At 46.5% G+C, this 13,698-nt stretch overlaps 1 protein-coding gene across 1 annotated transcript; it reads right to left on the reverse strand.

The window, feature by feature from the left end:
* Positions 1-23: 23 nt before the first annotated feature.
* Positions 24-13,232, reverse strand: derl1 (derlin 1). Its single transcript, XM_035428611.1, has 8 exons — positions 13,080-13,232; positions 6,544-6,655; positions 5,728-5,792; positions 3,516-3,542; positions 2,292-2,387; positions 2,019-2,071; positions 1,723-1,833; positions 24-1,593 (listed from the first exon to the last, which is right to left on the reverse strand). The coding sequence occupies exons 1-8, from the start codon at positions 13,230-13,232 to the stop codon at positions 1,449-1,451; spliced, it is 762 nt and encodes a 253-aa protein (XP_035284502.1). The 3' UTR covers positions 24-1,448.
* Positions 13,233-13,698: the final 466 nt, after the last annotated feature.

Raw genomic sequence — 13,698 nt, forward strand, 5'->3', positions numbered from 1 at the left:
GGAACAGTTCTCTACACACAGAATGCATGAAAATGTTTTATTAAACACTGCATGAATCGGACGTGTAGGAATATTACAATTATACAAAGACCACCTCCGAGAGTAATCTCAGACTACGCGCTCTACATTCATATTGGAAAATTAATAAAATTATGTTTAGAGATTTGCAAATGGCAAAACAATCAGCAAAAGTACCAATTGGCTAATGGTTCATTCACCAATGGCCAATCATTTATCAGTTCTCATTAAAATAGGATAAATCAAGAGATGAAATATATGCATGTATGTATAGGTGTCAATCTTAAAAGTATGCATATTTGTTTAACCTTTTATTTTTACAAGTGTCTAGGCTGAAAAATTTCCTTTGTGAACAAAGCCTGCCAGTAATGTACACAACCCATTTTCAGTCTAAAGACATGACAGGGAAACATACCTTTTTTTATACAGTGAATTTTGTACATACAGACTAGCCTCCGTTATGGACTAGCTATGAATCCCGTGCCAGATGAATCAGCCAACCGCAACATTCTGAGATGCCTTCCCCTTGGAAACGGTATTCGGGCACCATACGTCGGCTCGTTTATCTTCCTGAACTGGTACTATTTCCCAGAATTCAGTGCTATTTTTAAATCTACAGAGCACATGCCCCCCCTGTCCTTCGCGATGCATTTCCGTTACATTTTCATTAAGCTTCCCCGTCGCAGAGCGCAAGGAGAGTGGCTGGGTACGATATGGCACGGTTTTACAGAGATCCCAACGCTACGCTCCTCTCGACCGGCTGGAGCCACGCCCGCCGTCGAGCTGCAGAAGCCCCAACGCAGCGCTGTTTCTGCCTCAAAAAGCAACTGATTTTTTGAGATCACAAATCAGCATAAAAATACAAATAAACATTTATTAAAAAAAAAAAAAAGGCAACCCCCCCATTATGTTTTGGACAGCGGACAGTGTTTTGCTACCTCAAAACGACGGCTCACTAATGGCAGAAAAACATTTCAGCGTTAAGAAAGCCTTTAGAAAAAACATCTTTCTTTAAGCCACAAATTGCTGGTCTCGTTGCCCCCTCACACAGTGAGTTCTCAGGCGGGCAAGGAAGCTTGTGTCCTTCTTGCGGTCGAAGGAGAGTTTATACGCAGCGTTCTTACCGCCTGAATGCTGTTATTGAGCTCTTGATGCTACACATGAGGGACCTCTTTAATTACAGGGAAATACGATATGTCATCATTAAAGAGTACAGACATAACCAAACCAGAATCACATGCTGATCTGCAGGTGTCACACTGCCAGCAGACAAATCTTACACCTGTCCGGGGGAGGGGTGGGGAGGTGGGGTGGGGTACAATCTACGAAAAATAATATCCTAAGCACGTCCTTCTCCTTTTCCACCTGCACAGTAAAATCAAAGTCTTTGCCGATGGAGAAGCCGCCACTGCTGCCCCCTCCCCGGCACCTCAGTCGTCCCCCAGTCGGAAGCCCTGGCCCCAGTTATGGCGGCCCCCGCCGACCCCTCCCTGCTCCTGGGCTGCCGGTCTCCTGCTGGGGGGCGGGACCCCAAATCCAGAGACTCCACCTCTTCTGCTGGGGAAAAAGCGGTACCTGCGGGGCCAACACAGACGGGCAGGTCTCAGCGTTCAAACAGCTAGCGTTTCACAGTGATGACAATGGCAGGAGAAACACTTCGGGACATGAGCTTTAAACGGGAAGAGGAAGTGATGCGATGCTTACAGAAACTGTGGGGTGGAAAGGAAAACCCTGCCGCCCAAATCCATGGGGTATTTAAACATCAAGAAGAAGTACAGATGCCCAACAAGGTTTCCAATCAGCTCGTTGACCACCCTGAGGATAGGGGAGAGAGTGACAGCACAGTTCCAGCTTCAGAATCCTTTAAATCCACCTTACATCACAACATATCTGTCAAACATTAAATAAAATGCACTTACACTGACAGCGAGTACTTGTTATCTATGTCTGACTGCATCCGTAATGCGGTCAATTTACAGCAAAATATAAACAATACTCACGAGCCTCCAATGATGTAGTTAAACCCAAGAATGACCCAAGGGAGATAACGCGCCTGTGGGAAAAGGAAACAGGATTCCCTTACTTACAAACATTTAAATAGAAGCTTCCAGAATGGGTCCTGACAGACATAATGAAATTCCCCACAATGATGTCATTATCCTTGGGCAGTAAGTAGTTCTAGAAATGAGCAGCAATATTTGAATGGTGTGCCAGTTTGACCTGAGCAGAACATCCCAGCACTGGGATCAGTACCAGTGTACAGACGCCAGTACCTTGAATCTGGTTCCGAACCAGAAGGAGACGATCATGTCCCTGTTCAGCTGGGCCCAGACGTACAGCACGGACATGATCAGAGGAATCATCAAGAGCTGGGGAGGAAATGCAGGAGACGCACTGAGAACCCCACCATACCAATAAATCACACATTAGGACAGCAGCAACTCTACCACAGATAATCCAACTGAAATTCCTGAAAAGAGGCAATATAATCGGCTGAGCTTTCCAGTACTTTTACTGGGTGAAAAACAGGTAATAAACCAGCCTTCGACCAATGGAAACAGAGGGTTTTTTTCTTCAGACCAGTCATACTCCTCAGCTGAAGGGTTTAAAAGGAGTCGCACGCCGCGAGGGAGAAGCCGTTGGATGTTTACATGGCGCCGGTTTCTTTAGAAAGCTGAGGGTTTATTTGGTTTGGGCTTGTTTTGATGAGAAAGAGCAGATCACACTGAGCCTCCCACACACATTCAATGCAAATCCACCGCATTCTTTAAGTGCTCTGGGAGCTTACAAAACACAGCGACTGAAGCGCTCGGGTTCGAGGGAGTCGGTGAGTCACTGCCAGCAAGACGAAAGAGGAAAAACAAATGTTATTTTATTTAAACCATATGTCGCTCCATATCCCGCCTGCATTGAAGTCTTCGGAAAAACAGGAACTGTTTGTGTGCAAACAACAGTGCATGTGCGAACCGTTCTTCTCACTTTTGATATCCAACGATTGAGCTTGGCACCTAAAAATGTACCTGGGAGCCAGTATGCAACTTCTCTCATACCTGCCAACTAGACCGACCCTGGGTTTGTGACACAGTACACACTTTAACAAGGACTTACTGCCAAAGTCTGGTCTAATCAACACACTGCAAATCTGGCTGCAGAGAGGTATTAATGCACAGAAGAGATTAACAGAACAGTGGAAGCAGCCGCCCTGCCAGTATTCCAAGGCCAGGCTCGCCACAGCGTGATATCCACTGCCTAGACTGGCAAAATGATGAGCAGGTTCATGTAGATGGACTAAATGACCTAATCACTAAACTTTGTTCCGTTCCATCTTTTTCTTTTAATCAAAACAAGTGATAATTTTCATAACTTAAGTTCACCATCTTTTGCGTAACAATAGATCTGAAAGCTTCATTTTAAGCAGCCATTTCTTTAGCAGCATTTAGTTTAGGCTTCATGTGCAGTAGACATTCATTGAGTGAGGAAGGGGAGGTGGGACTTACCTGCATGTCCATCATCAGTCCTGTTATCTGCACACTAATGTCAAGGAAACCAAAACCAAGGTCCCAAGCCTTCATTAGAACAATTATTCACAATCTGTAATATAGAGTTGTCGACCATTACCCATAAGAGCGCACGCACGCACACACGCAGGCATGCACGCACGCACACACACACACACGCGCATGCACGCACACACACACGCAAGCAGCAGTCGGAATTATGGTTCAGAGCAGAGCAGAGCAGAGGAGAGGAGAGTAATTTGAGGACACGGCCGTGACATTTGCACAATACATTAACAAATCAAAGCTTAAGCAATCTGTTTAATTCGGCCTTCCCGGGAAGCGCCGCCTCACCGCCACACGCATCAAACGCAACGGCGAATGTTTACGATGACGTCGCCAGCGGAGCTTTACGAGAACTGGAACGTTAAAAGGGGAATGAGCAGCGCGATTAAAATGTCTGCGCCTGCAACGGGCTTTCGTGTCAGCTGTGACCTAGATAAACCTCGCTGCACGCCCGATTGGCAAGGCACCTTGCTGACACAATGCAAACGCCAAAATGAATATCGCTTAAGAGCGGCGGGCGTGGGGTGCCGACCCCCAGGACCGGTAGGGCTGCGGGTTTTGAACCTCTCGTCGACGGACAATGCTGCAGTAGCTCTGTGTTGCTGAGGCCTTCAGTTGAAAGGGGAGGGAGGGAGGCAGGCTGGGTGACCGTAATGTGAGGCCCCCTGCTGGCTGCATGAGGGATTGCTCAAAGGGGGAGGTTTAGGATTTAGGAGACTCTTGAGTTTAGTTCAACGCTGGGTCGTGGGAGGGGTTGGGCCAGGACAAACACATGGGAAAAATACTGTGTATAACGGACTCTCCATCACATTTAACAAAGACTATTTACATGAGAGTAATAGTTACATTCAGTGCAGTTGTTTTGATATTATCGGCATCATGCAAAAACCTAGCATATCTATAAAAACTAATAATAATCTGGAAGAGCCAAAAAAATTATTATTTTTCCATTTACCAACATATTATTGTGGCTCAGTCAGGAGGGATTTTAAACCAACTTTATTTGTTATGGAGTTGTGAATCATGCCAACATGTTAAAAAAAGATTTTAATTCCATATCTGAACATACACTATATGACCAAAAGTATCTGGACATATGTACCCTAGGTCTGGGGGTGTTTTTCATGTTTTGGGCTAGGCCCTTTAGTTCCAGTGAAGGCAAATTTTAATGCTACAGCATACAATCACATTCTAGACGATTTTGTTCTTTCCCAGCAGTTTAGGGAAGGCCCCTTCCTGTTTCAGCATGACAATGCCCACAGGCACACAGTGAGGTTCATATAGAAATGGTCTTTTTGAGAACAGTGTGGAAGAACTTGACTGGCCTGCACAGAGCCCTGAACTCAACCCAATCCAACACCTTTGGGATTAATTGGAAAGCTAACTGTAAGCCAGGCCTGATTGCCCAATCAGTGCCCGACCTCACTAATGCTCTTCTGGCTGAATGAAAGCAAATCCCTGCAGCAATGTTCCAACATCTAGCAAAAAGTCTTACCAGAAGAGTGGAGGCTGTTAAAGCAGCAAAGGGTGGGACCAACTCCATACTAATGCCCATGATTTTGGATGAGATGTTGAATGTCAGGTGACCACATACTTCTGGCCATGTAGTGTACGCTAGGCTACGCTTTAACAATGCAGGCCGCAGAAAACGTATCCTCATGTGATGCGCTGCGAGCTCTGAGAGTTTGGGAGGCCGCTGCTCGTGCTCCGAGGCCCATGCTGAACTAGCCAGCGGAGGCTGAAGAAGCGGAAGGAGGAGGGGGGCCGGAACACAGCGAGCTGGAAGGGGCTCCAGACGAGCGTGCGCGAAAAGACCGGCCGTCCTGCCGGGGGCGGCCATGGAAGAAAAGGCACGTTCCAAAAACGTTCACAACAAAATCACGTCGACTGCAGGAGGGCTCGACACCTTCGGTTCTACGGAACGCCGGGCGCCGATCTCACGCTCGAAACGAAGCCGCGGCATCGCCGATACGTTCTCTCAGCGATAAACGCGGCGAAAGCGAACGGCGTGGAGGTAGCGGATTTGGGCGCCGGCGCAGTATTAAATATTATTACAGTCCTCGTTATCGGCAATTAAAAACGCACGGCTGGCTGAGAACACCGACTCACCGGGAACTCGATGGCTTTGCGCAATCAGAAAGGATACAACAATGCAAATCCAGTTGAACAGCAGCATGAATATGTAATCCGCTGGTCTCCCATCAAAGGCACCTGTTTAAAAAAAATAAAATAAAATAACAAAAACAAAGAACAGCTGTTGGGTTGGCACGAAACTACACAGTTCAGGAAAAAACAATCGGTTTCATAAGTCACTGAAATTTTTACCCCGTACCCCCCCACCCCCCACCCCCCCCAGCGAAGGATGCAGTCATTATAAACTTGTAATTAAAGGATTGCCTAGCTGGCTATGGTGTTCTTACCAATCACACTGTGAGAACATTATTTAGGGCTGCATTTAAGATATTTCTCATGGAATCTGCTAAAGATTTAACTGGAGAGCTTTGCTTCTTGATTGTAGCTACAATCTGTGGCACTTTGGGGGGGGGGGGGGGGCTCCAGCTTGTGAACGTGCTGCTCTGGATGTGCCTCTGCATTTTCTGGCACGCTGGATAAGAGCAACTGGTCACGTAAATGCACGCAAACAAAAATAACATTGTCTTTTGCCTGGTACAAACACAATAATCCCTATAACGAGAAACAGAACATGTATATTGAGAAACGGCTTGCAGTTTGAATGCGGCCATTGTATTCTCCAGACTTCAGTAGCTTTACACAGCTGCGAAATGACCCATTCCAGGAAATCGCAGGCTGACCTCAGTGACATCATCCTGGCTCAGGGTACTGTAGGTCGAGGGGGAGCGCTGACGTCCCCCTGCACATCGCCTGAGCGCGTAACTGCTTCAGGCTCAAGCACTGCGCCACAGTAAAGGCATGCAAACAAGCCAAGAGGGAGAGGCCTTACCTGTCTCCAGCCTGGTAGAGTACTGGTACATGAAATAGAGGTTGACCAAGTAGAGGAATCCCGTTCCAGGGCCAACAGGGAAGTAGAGCGTTGAGGATACTGGTCTCCATATCTGCAGAGAGGGGGAGAAAACACTATTAGGTTTGTTCGTTTGTTTAAAAGCAAAGTTTACTATGCCACTCTTCTTTCCTTTTAAAAAGTCTTGTATCCATTTTTTCCTCCATTTTTTCTCTTTCTCCCAGTGGGCAATGCTCAATCCCCTTTGTGGGCCGTTCTACTGCTCTTAATTTGTGAGAGCGCACACCAGCGTCCTCAAACACGTGCTGCCAAATTCTGCTCCCCCCCACCCCACCACCGGCATTCTCAGGCCCAGCTGCGCAGCCTTTGCGCTGGAGGACTGCACTATTTACGCAGCTGCCGCAGGCAGGCTGCAGCCAGACCGCAGACCCTGCCCACGGGCTGAGCGCGAAGAGGCAAGGACCGCCCCACCAACCGAAACCCTGTCTCCACGGGCAACGCAACTGCTACATGAGCACCGGCCCATGAGGCTGCCGCCCAATCACGTGCACCGGGGAGGGGGGGAGGGGCCGGATTCCAGACATCAGGCCAATGGCTACAGCAAGACCGGCTACCTTTCCGGAAGGCTCCGCCCAGCTGCCCCAGCTCTCGCCCTTTCTCGGCGCTGAACCACGTGCCTGGGTACAGATGGCAATGCAGCTGTGTACATTCGACAGAAATATAAAAATGGGGCCAATAAACAAATGAGCGCGCGTTCCCCGCGGCGTGTGCGGCGGGCGCTAAATGTGCCGTAAACAGAGTGTTCCAGCTCCCTGGCGAGCAGACATTTTGAGATTTAGACGGCGGCGGCGGAGCTCGCAGCCGCAGAGAGGGGAGCCATCGTCACCGGCGTGACCCAGTCAGACCCAGACAGTCTGAGCGCGAGGCCCCTCCCTCTCGCCCACCCCTCCGCTCCGCCGTCACCTTGGAAACGGCGGGCAGAGCCGTGACGGCGATAATGCCTGCATTCATCTCCGCTGTCACCATATTTGCTTCGTAACTTTCTGGCACAGGAAATTAGGTCAGTAAACAAGAGGCGCTTTCCCTCCCCGCCCCTCTCCGTCTTCCTCACCATCTCCCTCCCTCTCTCTCTCTCTCCCTTTCTCTCTGTCCCTCACTCTCTCTCCCTTTCTCTTTCACTTACACTCTCTCTCTCTCTTTCCCTCACTCTCTCTCCCTCTTTGCCTCACTCTCTCTCTCTCTCTCTTCCCCTCACTCTCACTCTCCCTCACTCGCTCTCTCCCTCACTCGCTCTCTCCCTCTCTCTTTCCCTCCCTCTCTCTCTTCCCCTCACTCTCACTCTCCCTCTCTCTCTTTCCCTCCCTCACTCACTCTCTCCCTCTCTTTCCCTCACTCTCTTTCCCTCCCTCTCTCTCTTTCTTGTTAGCCTGTCCCCAGCCTGCCCCCGCCCCTCCCCCAGTGAAATGCCGCTTTGCAGCGCTGCGCCGTGCCTCCAGTCTGCCGTGCAGTCGTGTCCCGCGTGCACACCACCGCGCCCGCCCGCCTGCCCGCCCGCTCGCCCACGCACGCGCTCTCCGCCGCCATGTCGGCGCGGTAACGGCGGCCCGGCGTCGACCGCAGAGGCCAGAGAGACGGCAGAACAGGTGTGTCGGAGGACCGAAGGACCGAGGCCAGGGCTCACACGGGAAGCCCAGCGTGACATCACAAACAAAAAAAAAAAAAAACAGGAGACAGCGAACAGCTGCTTAGCTCTCGCAAAACAGCTTGCGGGGAGTGGAGCGGAGCGCGGGCCTCTGGCCGGGACTCGGCGGAAACGCCACCGCGGGTCTTCACCGAGGCCCAGCCCTTTCACTCAGAATTCACACTCACTACAGGCTTTCACTTAGCCCTTACGCTTCCATTTTTAATAGTGTGGGACCTCATTAAATAGCAATAGAGAGAAGCTGCAAAAAAAAATTTTAAAAATGAATTCTGCATTAGCTGCTGAACTAAATCCAAGAATGGGCCTCGGTGCTCATGAAAACCACGAGGGAGGCATTTGCTGGGCATGCAGCGTCCATCACTGCAGCACTACCAAGTCCAGCAGCTGTGTGTAGAGCCGTGTGTAGCTGTGCACAGCTAGGGAAGGTCACGCGGCACTGACAGGGAACTGCCAGAGGCAGTGCGCCTGTGGGACGTCCCTGCCTGGGGGCCACGCCCTACTGAGGCCGCGCCCGGCCTCAGCAAATAAGATCTGGCCCTCTGAGGGGGGGCCTAAACGGGGCACTGGGCGTCCCCTGAAGCCGTCCTGCTTTAGCACCAGGGTGTGAGTATGCTTCAGGGACATAACGCCATTAGTCCAGCGATGCAAAAGCCATCGGCACTTAACTGGGTCGTGCAGAAGGGTGTGGACCACCCACTGCAACCAGCGTGACATCACAGACAGGGTGACGTGTGCCCAATCAAAAGTCAGTTCCGCCGCCATTTCCCGTTAGTCAACAGGCAACAGCTTATCACTGAAGATGCCCTAAATATCCTCAGATAAACACTGGCAGAGCACACTGGACCATACCTGCAGACACCTCCCTGACTGTGTGCTCTGAGGGGGGAGCCTTTGAACAGGGCTCACCCCCTGATAAACCCAGCTTTGGCTCAAGAGCCCAAGTAAAACAGGAATAGTCTACTCACTGCTTACTGTTATGTCCTCTTCTGTGTTTTTATGGCCCATGGCAACTCGTGTTCTAAAATTAGTTTATTATTCAGATTCAATGGCGAATCAAAGCTCAGCAGTAAGAAAACAAACAAGAAAAAACTGAAGTCAGTATTTGGGCTAGACTGGTACATAATCAATAATGACACCTCAAACCACACAGCAATGCTTGTTTGGTGTACACCTGTTGTGAATAGTTCCCTCTAGTGGCAAGTTTGAACACAGCTACAGATATTATTTCTCCACAACAAATAATGACTCATCGGCCTTCCTGTTTAGAAGTATAGAAATCATAAAGTAGCATGCAAAACAAAAACAAAAATCTAAAAAGCATGTAGAATAGTTTTTCTATAAATAATATATAGCCATCTACACAGCACATTTCATATAACTTTTTGCAACCCAAAGTGCTTAATGTACTAAGAAACGGATGTAAAAACAGAAACACCACAATATTACAAGCTTAAGGATTACAATTGCAAATTGTTTGCCAACTATACAGCACTTATAGACTGCTCTGGTATGAAGAGTGAAGAAGAGGAAGCATCATCATTATCGCAATTCTGATAGCTATTGTGCATTTTGCTCCTTATCAAGGAAAGAAGTTTTAAATTTAAATTTAAATTTTTAAGCAAAACTTCAAACCGTCATTCATATTTGCATACCAAATATACTCACCCCCGAAACTGTGGGGAAATTCCAGAAATTATAAAGCATATTCCATTTGAGTGAGTGTCAACTATTTTAATGCATGTCAAGCATTTTATTTTAGTGCATGCTTATACAATTCAAATATATAAACAGAAAATGCAACTGATAGAAATAGATTCCCATACTTGTCAATCCCTCTCAGGCATACTTTCAAATATATTTTGGGCTTATTTGTCTTCCATTACATCAGACGTATGCAGCTTAAGTCTCATTGGTGACTTGTCTTCTAAATTCAGTTATTTTTGGTGAAAATTATTTGCATATAGGCAGCATAGCTGGTTTGAAACACAGCTGTTGTGCGTACATTTTAAAACATGCAGACGTGCCATTAAGGAGTTAACCCTTGTGTAGTCTTAACATTCTCTATACTCCCCTTGTCCTAAGGGTCAAAAATGACCTGCCTTCACTAAACCCCTAAAATACAGCAGCTTAATTGAATTTTAAACCCCAAATCTATTTTGCATGAAGAAACAACCTGTCATTCATCACAAACTTTGTGAATATCTGGGTTTTCCCTCTTCACAGTGCAGAGACTGCATTTAATCAGTGGACACCACTCGTTTGTATTACAACACACCTGTCATAATTGTATTTTTTACTAAAGTAGAGGTTTATTATTATTATTATTATTATTATTGCTAAAAGTACTGCACAGGTGTAAACATTAATTTTTTTAGCATGACATAGCACTTGTACAGCCTAAGAAAGTAACATAAATGTGCAGAAAATAGTTTATAAATGCATTTTATTGAAGGGAAACAATAACAGTCTTGAAATTTTTTGGCAACATAGTGATATATTCTTATATACTGTACAATGAGGAATTCAACTACAAAATACTTGTCTTCTCCCATTTTTTGAACCATTGCCCCCCACCCACAAGATGTATAAACAACAACAATAAATAAGAATAAAATAAGATAATAGATACAAAACAAAAATGTGAAGAACATAAATCAATCAACTCTAATTAGCACATGTAGGACAGCATGCAAGTGTGTGTGCATGGACTTTGCAGATGCAGTGTACATAGCATAGCTCACAGAGGCAGTCTAGTGTAGCCTACATAGCATAGCTCATAGAGGCAGTCTAGTGTACATAGCATAGCTCATAGAGGCAGTCTAATGTACATAGCATAGCTCATAGAGGCAGTCTAGTGTACACAGCATAGCTCATAGAGGCAGTCTAGTGTACACAGCATAGCTCATAGAGGCAGTCTAGTGTACATAGCATAGCTCATAGAGGCAGTCTAGTGTACACAGCATAGCTCATAGAGGCAGTCTAGTGTACACAGCATAGCTCATAGAGGCAGTCGTGTACACAGCATAGCTCATACAGGCAGTCTAGTGTACATAGCATAGCTCATAGAGGCAGTGCAGTGTACATAGCATAGCAGGTAGAGGCAGTCTAGTGTACATAGCATATCTCATAGAGGCAGTGCAGTGTACCTAGCATAGCAGGTAGAGGCAGTGGTGAGTGCAAAGGTGAACCCTTTTGTCTTAAGTCAGTCAGCAGTTGTAATTAGCCCATAGGGGGTACTGATGTCTCCCCATAATGTGGCCTGTCAAAGCAAGGCGGGACCCTATCTCTCTCTGAGAGCTACAGGGCAACTGCCTCTGCTGAACACTGCACATGTGTGTGTATGTGTGTGTGTGTGTGCGTGCGTGTGCGAGTGTGTGGGAATGTGTGTGTGTGTGTGTGTGTGTGCGTGTGCATGTGCGTGAGTGTGGGAATGTGTGTGTGTCTTTGTGGTGTGTAAATTATTTTATAACTGCCGGGTCAAAAATGACCAAGACAATCTTCGTACCCTGGTGGTATACAGCTTTCATGGAAATATGAACAAAGGCAATGGTTCACTTTTTCTAATGTTGGGGTCACTCTAGGAAAAGTAATCAAATTTCAAGTTGAAAAAAGATCATTTAGAGCACAGGTGTCAAACTCCAGTCCTGGAGGGCCGCAGTGTCTAATGGTTTTTTGGGTGTTCCTGGCACAAGTGGTTAATTTAAGCCATTGATTGGCTAAGGAATCCACACACCTAGTTCTCAAAGCCTTGATTGGCAGCTGATTGAAAGGAAACCAGAAAAACCCGCAGACACTACGGCCTCTTGGGATTCAGTTTGACACCCCTGATTTAGAGGGTTTTTTCTGCTGTTAAACATAATGGCGGGTCATTTTTGACCCTTAAGACAACACAAGGGTTAAGCGGTTTTGGGCCACCGCTGGTCGTATAAAATGGACTTCCCCACTGAATAAAGCAACAGGGCTGTGGTAGACCGAAACCGCCCGCTTCATTTGCACGTATCTGAAGAAACCTGGCCATTCAGTACAGGAAGAAAAACTGCGAGGGGCTTTTAATTTCGACCTTTTTTAGTACAATGGACGTTAATTAGTAAGCCTAAGGAAATTATCATTATCATTGTGTGATGCGAGACATAATGCAGGGTGAACCAGTCTTTGGATGCACTCCTACAATTTCCTGCTGAATTCAAAAAGCATCAGATCAACGATACAATTTACGAACCTAACTTGAACTGAACTATACACAGTTCTGAGTACAATATCAGCCAAAAACGTGTGCCCATCATAGACCGTAAAAGGTGCCCATGCACAGAGCTGGAAACGTTCTGACCCGGAAGTCCAGCCTACTTCGTCCCCTGCTGAATAGCACTGAAGCGCTGATCCTGGATTAGCACGAACCTCTATTGCAAAGTTATTTCAAAAGAGTTTAGTAGATGTGCACTGATTCTAGATCTGGACTTTGACGATAAATTCACTCACCCGAAATGTCGATCAGGCAATGGACAAGAACACCGTCTATCATAAAACAACGCAGGCCTAGACACGGCAGCTAACTAATGTTTAAGCCTGTTGTGATTCTGTTTTCAATTTAGATACCAAACTAATTTTCAAAATCTCCTGAAAAATCGCCAGCATCGAGTTAAGTAATTAACTAGCATATAACTACCTTTGATCGGAAACAATAAGGTACAATGTGAAGCTGTAATGCACATGCAAAAATAGCTAGCTGTCTAGCTAGCTCGCAATAGATAGCAAGCAACAAGGGTAGTGCTAGACACAACGGCATTAACGCGAGACAAACTATATTTTCTTAACTTACCTGAAATTTGTGGAAGAAATACTCTGGCCATAGAACGAGGTACAAGGGGCTAACAAGCCCTAATTTTCCGATGAGAGGAACTATGATTGACCCAGCAAACCAGTACCGGGTGATGACAGGTATGTTTTTAAACCAGTCCCCGATATCTGACATTTTTGCATCCAATTTTTGGGGGCCGCAGTTCTGAGAACAGTCCCTGGAAGGTTTGGATATGTCAAGAAAATAATCCTCGGTGGCTAGCTAAATTAGAAACTCTTTTCTCCGTGGTGTTGCTATGCTATTGCGTTTTAAGTTGTCATCGTTGTTGGTTTGGGCCGATATCCCTGACGTGGCTTCCAGGACTAGAGCTGAGCAACACTTCCTGTCACAGTTTTGAAGGCGTGAACGCCAGGAGGCGTTGTAGTCCTTGGATTACGTTCATCATTTCTATCACGCGATAAAATGGCCAAAAATTGAAAATAGGAGAGAATGAAATACCTCCTTAAAAGCTGTGAAAATGAACTTATTCTTTGCAAAACAAGAAACAAAAATTATAATTCAATATTACAATATCACGAGTACATTTTAAAATTTAACAAAATGTAGTCTAACTTTTAAAACCAGTTTCACAGACACAGAT

The sequence above is a fragment of the Anguilla anguilla genome, chromosome 8, assembly GCF_013347855.1.
Source record: "Anguilla anguilla isolate fAngAng1 chromosome 8, fAngAng1.pri, whole genome shotgun sequence".
In the NCBI taxonomy this organism is placed as follows: domain Eukaryota; kingdom Metazoa; phylum Chordata; class Actinopteri; order Anguilliformes; family Anguillidae; genus Anguilla; species Anguilla anguilla.

Bases quoted from the DNA above. Each gene is read 5' to 3' on its own strand.
- derl1 (XM_035428611.1), bottom strand. From the start codon at position 13,232: ATGTCAGATATCGGGGACTGGTTTAAAAACATACCTGTCATCACCCGG. The intron at 6,656-13,079 runs GTAAGTTAAGAA...CCCTCTCTGCAG, and splicing joins ATTTCTTCCACAAATTTCAG to ATATGGAGACCAGTATCCTC. The intron at 2,388-3,515 runs GTAAGTCCCACC...TTTCCTCCCCAG, and splicing joins GACTGATGATGGACATGCAG to CTCTTGATGATTCCTCTGAT.